Consider the following 13255-nt stretch of genomic DNA (forward strand, 5'->3'; position numbering starts at 1 on the left):
ATAAATATGTTGCTATTTTTTTTAAGGAAGGCTGCTTCTCAGTTTACTTTCTCAACCGTGCTGTTAGATGTCAGTAATTCTAGGATCAAAAAGATAGAAAGATAGCTTCATATTTGTTTTTATAAATGATCTGAATGGCTGAACATATTTTCCTGCCCAGTTCATCAAAAATATTTTGCACATCCTTTATTTCAAAAACAGGTAGTTGCTGTTCTTCTCAGCTAGCAGTTGGAGGTTTAATATTTTTAAGAACTGATATTGCAGAAAAATATTGCCAATTTTGTTACAGGCTATTGTTTCCAACAAAGGAGGTGTAAGACTATCTCATTTCTTGTTAAAAAAAAAAAAAAATCTGCCTTTCGTTGATTTTGTAGTAGTTATTCTCAAGTACCCTTTTTGTGATCTAATGCTGGCCTTCATTTCCAGTTTTGATGGACTTCAGAGACTGCTTCTCTGAAGGTCTGTTTGAGAGGATGGGACTTCCATCTGAGTGTCTTTTTTTCCTTTGTCAGTTAGCGATTTTTGCTCTCCTGGCAAACATTCCTGTCCCGGTGGCTCAGGGATAGATCAGAAGGGTGGAATCTGCAGAAGTTCCAGGAGGGAAACTCGAGACTGCTGGGTATCCATATACACATTTGATTCTTCATCCTTCTTATTTCTTCTGAGACGGAGCAAGTTGGTGGGAAATAGCAGCCCTTAGGTTCTTACATGGTTAAATTGTTTAAATGCTGTATGTGTGTCTAAGCCTGTAAGTCTTTTGTAAAATTTTTAGCGAAATTTTATTCATCCCCTCTGAAGTAGAAAGGGAAGCCTGATTGCTTAAATATTTTTGAGAATCAGTTCCAGAATTTTGAACTAACTGTGACATTTGTTTGCTAGATGCATAGAAGACTGGGCATGTGGAAGAACGACAAGAACTTTTATTTTGACAAAAACATGACAGCCGGATAGGAAGATTTTTTGGCTGTTTAGTTTTTAAGAACTGTTGTTGATGCAAAACATAGTTTTGGAAGGCAGGACGTGGCAGGCAGTTAGATGAGATGTGTGCAAATTGGAGTCGTTTTGCATCTTTTTTTCTTTGCCCTCAGATTCAGATACTATGAGTCGTTGTTGAGCGATGCACGTCTGCGTGTATTAGGGAAGAATGAAGTTTACCCCAGAGAGAAAGGTGTAGGAGTGAAGGAAGGAAGGAAAAAATTAATATTTAATATTTTTTTTTCTTTTTCTTCTTTTCTTCTTTTCCCTCTAAGCCTTCTTTCCTGCTTCTTTCCGTTTAACTTCACGTGAGTCAGCAAACAACTGTTTGCAGGCTTGCTTTCAATGAGCTGATGTCGTGTGGTGAATGGTGCAGACAACTGAACCCGCTGATCGGCTGCCTCCAGCTGGCCTGAGTTAACGCTCGTCAGTCCTTGGGCAGGTTCCCCCAGAAGAGCATCAGGGCTGATGGTGGCTGATCAGGTAGTTAACCTTGCCATTGACCTGGTGGAAGGTCTGTCTCATGTAAAGTTTTCCATTTGCCTTTTTTTTCGTTTTTCTTCAGAAAGCTGACTAGCTATTACAACTGCTTCTCAGATGCTAAAACATCTCAGTGATCATCCACTGAGAATATCAGCAGCTGTTTCTCTTTTGTGGTAGTAATTGAAGGCAAATGAATAGCTCATGCCCTGTGATGCAGACAAAAATGGAGATATGGGAAGAAAAGCTTAAAATTTATATATATTTTTTCCTCAGATTAGATTTCTGTTACCTGCAGCCTACTGACTGGTGTGTGTAGGTGGTACTGCTTTCCAGGAGATAGAATAAACACAGCTAAGCCAGTTGTTATGTTTTTTGCTACTAACAGCTGGAAGGAGCATCCTTTGCCTCAGCTGAGGGTTGAGGGGAAGAGCTCTGCTGTTGTGAGAAACTCTGTCCCAGGTACTTGAGCACTACCTGACACACCTGAAAAGCAACACATTTATAAAACTGTTAATTAATGACACTGAAAACTCTATTTATCCCAATACAAAATATGAACTCATTACAATTGGAGAAAACATATTTAATTTGCTAAAATGGTAGGCTTAAAACTGAGTTTTAATGCAAATATTGCTAACAATTTAACTTGTTTTGTTTCATCTTAAATAGTAAGAGTGGAGGCTGGAAAAGGCATTATTTTGCTTTGTAAATATGTCCGACTTCTAAATGAGTAAATTGTCCTTATGAAGCAAGTAGCCATATGGAACAGATTTAAAAATTAAAAATCTAAAAAAATACTCACTTTAAAAACATTTACAAAATGACTAAAATGCAAGAAATCAAAGGCAATGACAGTAGCAACTACTTTTACAGAGTCATAAAATCAAAACTTATTTATGCACAAAATATTGAAGTGAGATTTATTTTAACAGCAGAAAATTTTATGGGATACTGGTTAAATGAACTTTATGAATCATTAGCTTTCCAGGGAGTTTTGTGCTTAATTTCTTTTTGAAGTTCTTTGTCCAGAACAAGTAGCTTATAATCTTAGCAATTAAAACAATCTGTAGCTATAAAGGGACTTGAGGAAGTGAAAAGGAACAGTGATTTCATTTGTCCTTTTAACATATTTTCTACTTTTTTGGTCCTTCAGCTTTGGATTCACATCCAAAGAGAGAGTAGTTGGGCACATGAAGATGAGAGAGCCACTCATTGTGAAAGAGCTGAGATTTTGGAATTTTCTTGGGATTTGAGCCTTAAAGCTGGGAATAGAACTTCTATTAACATATTAACATGTGCATCTGGAAATTAACATGTACATCTGGAAATCTAGCGTGTGCTAATTCTGATGAGAGAAAAGTATCCAGTTTCTCATATTGTTTCTTTGTAGGTCTGTTTGTAGCTATACATAGTGGAAGTCTGTAAATTGCAAAGAACAAAAGCATTTTCCTATTCTCTGTCCTCAGTCTCTCCAGATACTTGCTATGTTTTAGCAGAAAACAATTTTTACAGTTAGTTTTTTATTCGTTTTTAATCGAGCCTGAAAATGATGTTTTTCTTCTGAAGTTGGTGTTCACATGTGAAAATTTTAATTTCTATAAAACATTCTCTTTATAAAATGACCTATCTCAATGTCATGTTGATCTGCCTATCATTAGAATTCTCATGCAAATTTTGATTGCTCAAATTTTGGCTTAATGGGTTCTTTATTTGAACAAAATTCTTTGTCTCTTAGTGAGCTAATCAGAGAATAGACCCACATTTTGAAGTCTTCATTTTAGACAGTTTACAACAGCTGCTCTTTTCATTTGGTTTTAATGTTTCTTTCAAAGACAATAATATCTTAAAATCTGTTTTTCATGTTCTCTGGCAGACTTGTGAGCCTCGCCTTATAGTAATACTTTTTTTAATTCATGAACTAGTTCTTTAAAGCCAAATACATTTTCTTCCCAAAAATCAATGTAATTTGTGAACAAATTGGAATATATACTTGTGGTTTCCAGATAGCACTCTTCTTGTAATCTCATAGTGCTGTGCATGTTCTGTAGCCAGCTTTTATAAAATAAACATTGATACTTAGTATACCTGTGTAGTGACAACATGTTTTTGTGATTAGTTTAAATTTAGAGTGACATGTGTACTCAATACTCAGTAATTTTTTTAGGAAGGAGTAAGACTTTTGCAACTAAATTGTAGCAGTTCATTCAGTTTTTCTCCTCTTTCTACACTATAAAGTACGTCAAATGTGTAATCTCGTGGTACCTTAGTTAGCTATCCCTAGACAAAGCTGGGTCTGCTTTCCTCCTCTTTCTATTGCTCGTGTATTTACACAGATCTTTCAAATACCCTTTCTGGTTCTTGATAACTATTGACTGGGTCTGTTGATGTCCCTTTGGAGTCCCTACAGGAGTGAAATACACCTTTCATTTCCTCAGGCAGTTTTAGCAAGTTATTGCCCTCTTGATTGCTCACGTCTCTGGGTGGCCTTTGCTTCAAATTCCTTTTTCACTCCTGCACACATCTTCACTCTTGTTGCTTAATAAGTTTGCTTCAATTCTCTCTCTGAAATGAAAAGACTATTTAGCTGCTGTCTTTTAGGGGTATTCAGAGTAAATTCATTAATATTTCTGGAATATTTTGGAAATACAGTATATTAGAATTATTGAGCTGAATAAATTTGCTATATAACAGTGTAACACTGCTCATCCCTTGTGGTTTCTCAACACACTGTTGAGAAGACGTTTTCTCCTTTAAACTGTAAGGTCTCTCTGTTTTAACTGTAAGCCTATCCTTAGAGCTGATACCCTTAAAATGCAAACTTTGTTGTTGTTGTTTCTTTAGGGAGTAACGGGTGCTTTGGCAGTTTTGATGAAAGACGCCATTAAGCCAACGCTGATGCAGACACTAGAGGTGAGTGAGGCTTGAGATGTCAACTCTTCTCCTCTAGCTTTCAGATTCCACCTAGCTCTTGCCATGACCTGTCTCCAGCAATGGTCCTCAACATGCAGGGTTCAGGCTGGTATCAATGCCATAAAGGCATTTTAGCAGAGATGTTCATTTATATATGTTAACCGATCAATTTGAGCTGCATTTATACCCTTCTGGTGTTTGGGAGAGAGGGGGTTGTTTGTTTTTTGTTCTTTTATTTCTTTTTTGGGGAAATAATGGCCTCGAGCTGCTGGTGCGTGCTGGAAGGGCAGTTGGAGCTTCTGAGGCCTAAGGCCCCTTCTGCTTCCCATCTCTCTCTGCTTGGGATGTTCCCATCTCATACGTTGCTTGCTTTGCACTTATGTTCCAGCGGTGATTCCCACAGCCCACTGTTTTCAGTGGAAGGCTGGTGCTTCTCTGAGGCCATTCTCTTCTGTGTTACATTTCATGTTCTTCAAAATACATGAGGGTTGTTTCTTCCTCTTTGTGCTTCCGAGTACCTTCATTGACCAAATGAAGCTTTCCAAAGTAATGATTTATGTTCACCCCGGTGGACTTTCTGCCAAGAGCTTGAAGAATTGCTTGACTTTTCAAGCAGTGCTTGAAGGGTATGGTTACCTTTGGGACTGGCCAGTCCACTCCTGGCTTTTGAATGCTAAGCCCAATGCTAAAGAGTGTTCTTGGGGAGACGGAGGAAGAAAAGAGGGTAAATAGCAAAGGAGTTTTGAAAACCAAAGGCATTTGGGGAAAAACTAGAGTAATGCATGTTATTGCAAACTAGACTATCAAATCTCATAGCTGGAATATTTCACAGCAATTCCTGGTGTCGTGAAAATTCTAAGTATTTAGAAGAATACCAGTACGGTCCCTGACTTCATTTTCTATGCCATGTCAAAGTGTTAACTACATTTTTACTGTAGTGTTTGAATCTTGATAACTCACATCTCTCAGGGAATATTAGAAAAACAGGATATAGAAAAACTATTATTTTTCTTTAGCCAGATTGATTGACTTCTGCTAAGTTCATTTGTTATTTTGATGTGGTTGCATGAAGAATGTATGTGTGTCAGGGCTTTACTGTAACATCCAATAACTGAAATTGGAGAAAGTGTAGAAAAAGAAGTATTTCACAGCCAGAAATATGTATTAAATTGCCACTTAGATGATTGTGTGCACTAAGCATCAGTCACATAGTAGCTCTGCTTCTGTTTAATCTGCAACTCTATTAACACCTTGTGTATTTGTTAGAAAATAATGCAGTAGTTGCAGTGTTCTAAAGGGTGGTTATAAATGTCAGAATCATTTCTTTTGATTGATAGACATTTGGTTCTGGGAAATTCACCCTTTTTTCTTTCCACTTATTTATTTTCACATTTCTAAGCAGCAGTTTCTCCCTTTAATGTGGTATTCTTTTCTGGTCCAATCTGTGCAATGGCTGAAACATCTGTCAACCTTCATCAAACACTGTTGCTGATTAGGTGATCCCTGACTGCAGTAGCTAAGGATTTTTTTTTCCTAAAATTCTTATTATAGAATTAACTTTTCAAACTACAGCAAACTCAAGTAATTCAGAGGACTGCTTCATGCTCCACTCCTACGTTTTGAATCTCAAAGACAAACTTTTGTTGCCCTTTGAATACTGCTTGGTGTGCAAGGCCAGGAATCCTATCCAAGCACCTATCCAAGAATGAAAATCCTCTCCACTTCACAACAGCTGCATCAGTAGGTCCTGCGGCAAGGGTGGCCAGGGTCTACATCATGCTTGTGGTGAAACACTGAATAAATATGCTTGCACTAAACATAGATGCAGCTTTGAGTGTGCACTTGTGGGCACTTGTCCTGCAAGGAGGGATGAAACTGCTCGCTGAGGCAGGTCTTGCAGCTCAGTAGCACTGGAGAATGGTAAAAAGAGTCCCTGAGAAGGGACAGCGGGAGATCTTTAGGGTGACTTCTAGATCATACTGGCAGTTAATTTGGGGTGATCTGCAGGAGCAGTGTCTGTTGTTAGCAGCAGGTGAAAGAAGCCATTCCAGCGACAGCCCTGTTGACTCCTTTCTGTGATCTTGAGAAGATCCTATAGAGGGGTGTTCTTCAAGCTGTGGCCTATAGCAATCTGAGGAGTTGCTTCTAAGGAGCCTGTGAAATACACGAAAAGAACAGCCAGCTCAGCAAACCATAATTAGCTTTATGGGAGTGCATAAAGCAAATTAGCTTTATGGGAGCGCATGCATGCGCTGGAGAAAGGATTATAGGTTCGTAAATCAGAAATGACTGAATTTCTGAAATGACTGAATTATAGGTTCAGAATCAGAAATGACTGAATTATAGGTTCGTAAATCAGAAATGACTGAATGCCAATTCCACACAGAACTGAACTGCCAACTTACGTATGAATGCTTTTTTTATGGGTGAGTTGATGTGTACATTTTTTTTTTAATTTTTTTTTTTTTAATTTTTTTTAAGAGGCTGGTTGATTTTTGGAGGCAGGTTGATTTCCATCACAGCCCTGCCACTCCCTCCTCCCTCAAGGAGTTAGTGATTGACGGTTTTATGACAGTAAAATCTTGAAGGGAGAAACATGGCAGGGAATGCTAGCCCCTATAAAAACTGCAGGCCGCAGTAGATTTTGCATCTAATGTTGTAGAGTCGAGATTAGTTTAAAATATACAAAATGATTTCATAGTGTTTATCTGTGTTTGTCATGACAAATTAGTTTCCTTGTGAAGTGATCCCTTAATGTTTAACATTTATTTATACGGTGTGTCACAGAGCAGCTGCCGTGCAGGACAGCTCTTTGTAGTTGCAGTGTGGCAGCTCTGTGAGGCTCTGCTCATGCTTACATGTGAAGAGCTACCCCCCAGAAAAGAGGAGGAGTGGATGGCAATAAGCCAGATAATTCTGATATTTATTGGTACTCAGAGTTTATTTTCTTTAACCAAAACTCCAATAATAACATTTCTTGTATGGAAAACAGCATAATACATCCTTGAACCAGTGCTTTTTTGCACTTACAGCTTACTAAGAGAGTAATGAAAATAAGTGGCGTTATGTAGAGCAGGTTGGATGGACTGATCACAGTTGCTGAAGTTGATCTAAGAAGGCTTCATTGTCTATACAGGGTGGGCCAGAGGATCTCAAAAGTTCTCCTGGAGTTCATTCCCTCCAGTCCCTAAACTATTTTTCTTCAGTATTGCCATTGTAAAAAGACCATTCACATCACCCCCCTTTTTCCTTTTCTGATGGAACTCCTAGGGAACCATCATTCTGTACTAGTTTAATACTGGATTTGAACTTAGGCAGTGGGAGAGGGCCTCTTGACTACAAAATTTCTGGATGTCTAATCTAGGCAAGTTGGAGGCCTGTAGCTGCTGGTGATCCCCAGGGTTCAATACTGGGTCAGATACCGTTTAATTCTTTCATCAGTGTCCTGGATGAAGGGTTGTAGTGAACCTTCAGCAAGGTAGGTAGCGAACCTTCAGCAAGGTAGGTATCCTCATCCTTGTTGAGGATACAGAGGGCTGTGTTGCCATTCAGAAGGAATGAGGAGAACCTCATGAAGTTCAGCAAAGTCAGGTGCTGCAGGGCCCTGCACCTCTGGAGGGATAACCCCAGGCACCAGCACAGGCTGGGGGTGACCTGCAGGAGAGCAGCTCTGCAGAGGAGGACCTGGGAGTCCTGGTGGGCATGGTCATTTTTTGCCTTTAAAGGTTCTTTTTTTAAATAACTGTGCAGGGGGAAAAAAAAGTCACCTAACAGCTTTTATTGTATGATTAGAAGTATGTTGTGGTTTGTGAGGGTGTTGGATGTGACCTGCAGCCTATCTTCTTTAAATGGTATTTTTGGTCAAAAATTGAGAAAGATTGCACAGTAGCTTGCCTGAAATGTTGAGGTTTGGCAGTAGCTCCAAATCCCAACTGTGTTGAATATGAAGAACGTGGATGTAGATAATCCAGAGCTGTTTTCCTAACGTTTCTTTCAGTAGCTGGGGCAGTTTTAAAAGCATTAGTATGATTTATTTAAGTCTTTTGTAATAAGACAATTGAGGTGGTATCTCAGGTACGTGATGCGTGCCTTAAAATGGACCAACTATATTTGTTATGTACATTTTTGATTTGTATAGCATTCTGGTCAGTCTGCATGTGCTTATTGATGTAGCATTCTTGGTTCTCTGTTATGTTATTAGAAATATATATACATATTTTCCTCTTCTTTAGGGAACACCAGTATTTGTTCATGCTGGACCTTTTGCTAATATTGCACATGGGAATTCTTCAGTTTTGGCAGATAAAATCGCCCTTAAATTAGTTGGAGAAAAAGGATTTGTTGGTAAGTTCTTGTTTTATTTATTACATTATGATTTTTTGGTAAGTTGGCAAACAATGATGTAAACGAAAGTGTAATATAGTAGTGGGAGTGCTATTCCATGTTATATTAATAATAATGATCTTAAAATGAATGTGTTTTAAAAAGAAAAAAGCACTGTTTCTCTTACCACTCCTTGTCTCAGTGTTCTCATCGCTGTCTGAGGTTCCACAAAATAGCAGAGCCAGTTAAATGACTTGATTACATTGAAAGAGGTGTCCTGTGCTTCCTTGTTTTAGTATTTGTCTGATCCCTCTTGCTAATCTGACAGAAACTATTTACTTTTTTGTTGGATGATTTCCCTGCCAGTTTGGCAAGTGAAACCAAATCGGGGTCAGATAAGCTCCAGAGCCAGCACAAAGGGACAACAAGGCTGCGAGCAGAAGGGAGATGGCAAAAGAAGAAGAGTGAAACAGCCTCTTTTGGTGGCAGGGAGCCATTAGTTTGGTCCAACTACACTGTGAAACCTCCCCATGAGGCTGTCATCTCCCTGTGAATGCAAGTGAGTGGATGGATGATTTTCGGTTGGTAGTTCTCCCTACAAAGCTCCTACAGAAGGTTCCAGAACAGACTAGGGCTTGTTTGCAAGGAAGTGCTATATCTGCACTGTGCCTCATATATCCTCAATGCACAGCCAATACTTTCAAATTGAAGCTATCTCAGACTAATCAGACTGAAACTAATATGGGAGTCAGAACTCGGCTTGGTTTAGAGTCTGGGTGCTGAGGTTTTGGTGCTGACTTCCAGATGCTTGAGATTCTTACATATGTAAACAACTGTTTTTAGCAGGAGGCTTAAGCATCCTGCATCCGGCGCTGCACTAATTAGTGACGTTTGCTTTAGAGAAGAGTTGCTGTTTAAATACCCTGCCACGTTGCGAATCTGAACTGTAACAGTATGATTCTAGAGCAGGAAACTTGGGGGGTCTTCTGTAGCATGGCAGAGAAAACAAAGCTGTGATCAAGTATTTAACAGTGAGCTATAGCTGTTATAAATATTTTTTTGTGTTTTTATACTTCAGTTTTAATGAAATAAAAGGGGCACTAACATATTACAGTAACTGATTTTTGCATTTTTTCAACCATTCCTCCTTCTCTACATTGAGCACCCTGCTAACTGCATTTCAAGGAAATGCATATATAAAAGAAAGTAGAGTGAGAAAAGAGGGAGCAGAGCACTCCCAGTTTAAATAGTCTTAAGTGCTTAAGAACTGTATCATAATCCAATGAGAAAAAGTGATGAGCTTTCAGGTGGGTGAGCTGTCTTGAGCTGCCTTACCACAACTGCACTACTGCTAGTGCTGGAGTGAACGTGATGGGAAGAATGTGCAGCTAAGAACAGTGGAGAGAAGGAAGCAGGCCAGGTTGGTTGAAGTTTATCCTAAAATTGAGCTTTCATTACCCGTGGAACGGTGCTTTTGAAGAGGTATGGTAATGTGAAATAGGGGCTTTCCTCTTCACTAAGGGAAAGCCCTATGTACATGCTTATGTCATACCTACTATAGGGTATACTCTGTATATACACACACACCTACATAGATGCCCTGAATGACAAAGAAAATGAAATTATTTGGAAATGCTATTCTATTCAGTTTCATTGGTAATCCAAGAGAGGCTGAGATGATTGGTTGCATTGTTAACTGTTCTCTGGATAACAACAAAAATGTGCAACAGGTAGAAATTGTTTGGTTTATCTGAATTTCATTACCTTTATTTTTTAATATTTATTTATTTACTATTTTCTCTTTTCTAGTTATTGATCTTTATAGGAGTAAACTTCTAAAGTCCTTTCTTCTTTTATGCCTTGAACAATTACTATTTTTCTCTTTAATTTGCTAAAGCATATCAAAGTGCACACAATCATTTTTAAATCCTTGTGGAATATTATTAACACTGGTAGTGACTCAAGTTACTTTTGTTCACTCTGTCCTCCTGATTCAATATAATACACAAAGATTGTTGGACATGTGTGTGCATGTTTTGTTAGCAAGAGCATTCTTGAGAAGAGTTAGGCTGCGTATTTTCCCTTCACCTCCTATATCTGGTTATAATAACCAAGGAAATACTGCACTGCATAAGAAAAGGAAGTGCTGCAGACAAGGTTATGTCACATGAGGTTTTCAAGGTCATCTGCGTATGTGTTGTGTATTTGTCTATCCTTTTTAAATACATTGTCACTTCAAATAAGGGCCTTTTTTTTCCACACCCCCACCAGTATTGGTGTTGCAAAGCTAAAACATGTCTTCATTTCCCTGTAATATTTATCCATTCAAAGTGAGCACATTTTGCATTCTGAATACCTTTACGATTTTAAGAAAATGGATCAGTATTCCACTATGACCATTTGTTGCTGTCTGGCAGCAACAAAAAGCAGTGAGAGAGTGATTAACATTTTTTTGTAGCCTGAATCCAGTGACTTTGTTTCTCCAGTAGGCAGCCTTTTCAGGTAGGAAGTCTGGTTTGTATCATGTCAATGGAAGCCAGTTGTCCACAGTCCTCTTGATCCAGTTTTGGAGCCCAAAAGAATTGCTGTGGGTTTGGACTCCTATCCATTCAATGTCTCCCTCAGCCACTGCAAGCACATCCCTACACTTCATACCTTTTACTTACTTTCTTTTGCTTTATCCACCTGTTTTGTCTATAACACTCCTTTTCTGCTTTGTTTGTCCTTGGCCCTGGTTCCTCTATGGGAAGCCAGAGCAGCAGAGCTGCCATTCATCCTCATTTCTTCCTTCACCTTCATCTTCATGTGCTGGCAGCTGAGGGCCCTTCCTGATTTTATAATGCAAAACAAATTCTCATGAAACTATCATCAAAATGAGACAGCCTCTCTGTGAGCTGAGCAAGGAACTTGAGCATGACTTGGTGCCTACCTAAACACAGTTTGCAAGTAGTCACAGTGAAAACGGTTGTTCTAATGGCTTTATTTACTGAAAGCTTTACTGTTTAAAAAAGGTACTGTCTCTTATAAACAGAGCACGTTGACAGGCAATGTACGGAGCACTGCTGATTTATTAATTACTGTCTGCCTCTACCCAAATTAAGTCTAAAGTGATGGATATAAAATGTGCACTAGTCTGCTGTGAGTAATCCAAATAGAGAGCTCAGAGCCTTGTGAAGCTTCACAGCAAAAAATAGAATATCTGGAAACTTGATTTTATCATATTTTGTGTGCGGTGTTTGTCTGAACACCGTAGTGCCACGGAAACTCGGTGTGGAAGGCCATTCCTGTAGGTAGTGCTGGCAGCAGGAGCTTAAGGCAGCTGTGCTGCAGTTCTGGAAGGAGCTGAAGCAGTTCAGTTATTCCCTCCAGTTAGAAGCAGAAGTTTTCACTTCTGCGCATTTTTCTCTTGCCTCACCTGGTTCTTGTGCAGTCCCAGTCCTTTCCTAGCACTGGATCCTGGCACTCATTATATTCTTGTTTGAGTGATTTCACTTCATTTTTTGCCACGCTGCTAGGCTGCATAAGCTTGTGAAAGAATCCCAAGTGGTGGTGGAAATAGCACAAGGTGGAGGGCAAGACTTCAAGGCCAGGAGAGGCATTTTGGGGACAGTGAGCTCTTGGTTTGGCTCCTGACCTTCTGCAGCTGTACCCAAAGCAGGGACACGAGAAATTATTTGCTGTGTTGAATGTAGGGATCAGGGACTGACTTTTTCTGATATTTATTATTATTATTATTATAATGTGAAGTCCTAGTTATTTCAGAGCAGAACTGTCTCCTGTAAGGTGTCTGGGCTGAGCTGACAGGACAGTATGGCCTGAACTTGCAATGTAGTTTCACAAATATTTCCATGTTGTTTCTCTCAGTGATGGTTTAAGTACCTCCTCCCTGCAGCTGCTTGCTTCCAGTCCAGTGCAACCCCTTGGTTTTGCCAACACACCTGTTTATGGAACTACATGATAAATCAAACTGGGAAACTGGTCTTGATTAAAAGCAAAAACAACAAAAAAAAAAAAAAACTCCTTCCTTCCCCTCACACACACAGGTTGGGCAGTTGCACATGCAGCAAGAGGAAGAGGAGCTATGCTGCATAAGCCAGTGGTGGTGATTTTATTTTTTTTCTTTTCCCAAAATAAATATTTGTAAAATTATGGTCTAGTTTGGAGCTGTGAGCACAATAGTTAATCAGCCTGAGGCTGCAGTGCCACAGCAGCTGAGCCTGTCTCCTTTCCCAGCCTGCACAGAAGGGTTTGTGCACGACATCCCAGCAGAAACTTCTTCCCCTTTTTGTTGGCTTAGTTTTCTGCTGACTTAACACAGAAGCAGTTCAGCCCAGAGTCACAAAAACACCAGAGCTGGAGCAGGGGAGGGTGATTTGGGACAGACAGCAGTGAGAAACTAGTCTCATTTGTGCGTGTCCCACTGTTTCTGTGACCCTGTTCTGTAGCCATGGCACAAAAGCTCTCAAAAATTGTCTTTCAGCATTTATTTTAAGCTTTATTTTCTTTCTCTTGCATGCATACTCTGTTGCCTGTTTTTTCTATTTACTCTGCACATGGAATTGGA

At 39.3% G+C, this 13255-nt stretch overlaps 1 protein-coding gene across 1 annotated transcript in view; it reads left to right on the forward strand.

The window, feature by feature from the left end:
- The window catches only part of MTHFD1L (methylenetetrahydrofolate dehydrogenase (NADP+ dependent) 1 like), a 139007-nt gene that overhangs the window by 50317 nt on the left and 75435 nt on the right, over positions 1-13255 (forward strand). Inside the window, exons 19-20 of the mRNA XM_026044411.1 lie at positions 4300-4368; positions 8601-8712. Of these exons, the coding sequence (XP_025900196.1) occupies positions 4300-4368; positions 8601-8712 (181 nt within the window). The remainder of the gene's footprint in view (positions 1-4299; positions 4369-8600; positions 8713-13255) is intronic.

This window comes from Nothoprocta perdicaria, unplaced genomic scaffold (genome assembly GCF_003342845.1).
Source record: "Nothoprocta perdicaria isolate Ctin4 unplaced genomic scaffold, notPer1 scaffold_36, whole genome shotgun sequence".
Classification (NCBI taxonomy): domain Eukaryota; kingdom Metazoa; phylum Chordata; class Aves; order Tinamiformes; family Tinamidae; genus Nothoprocta; species Nothoprocta perdicaria.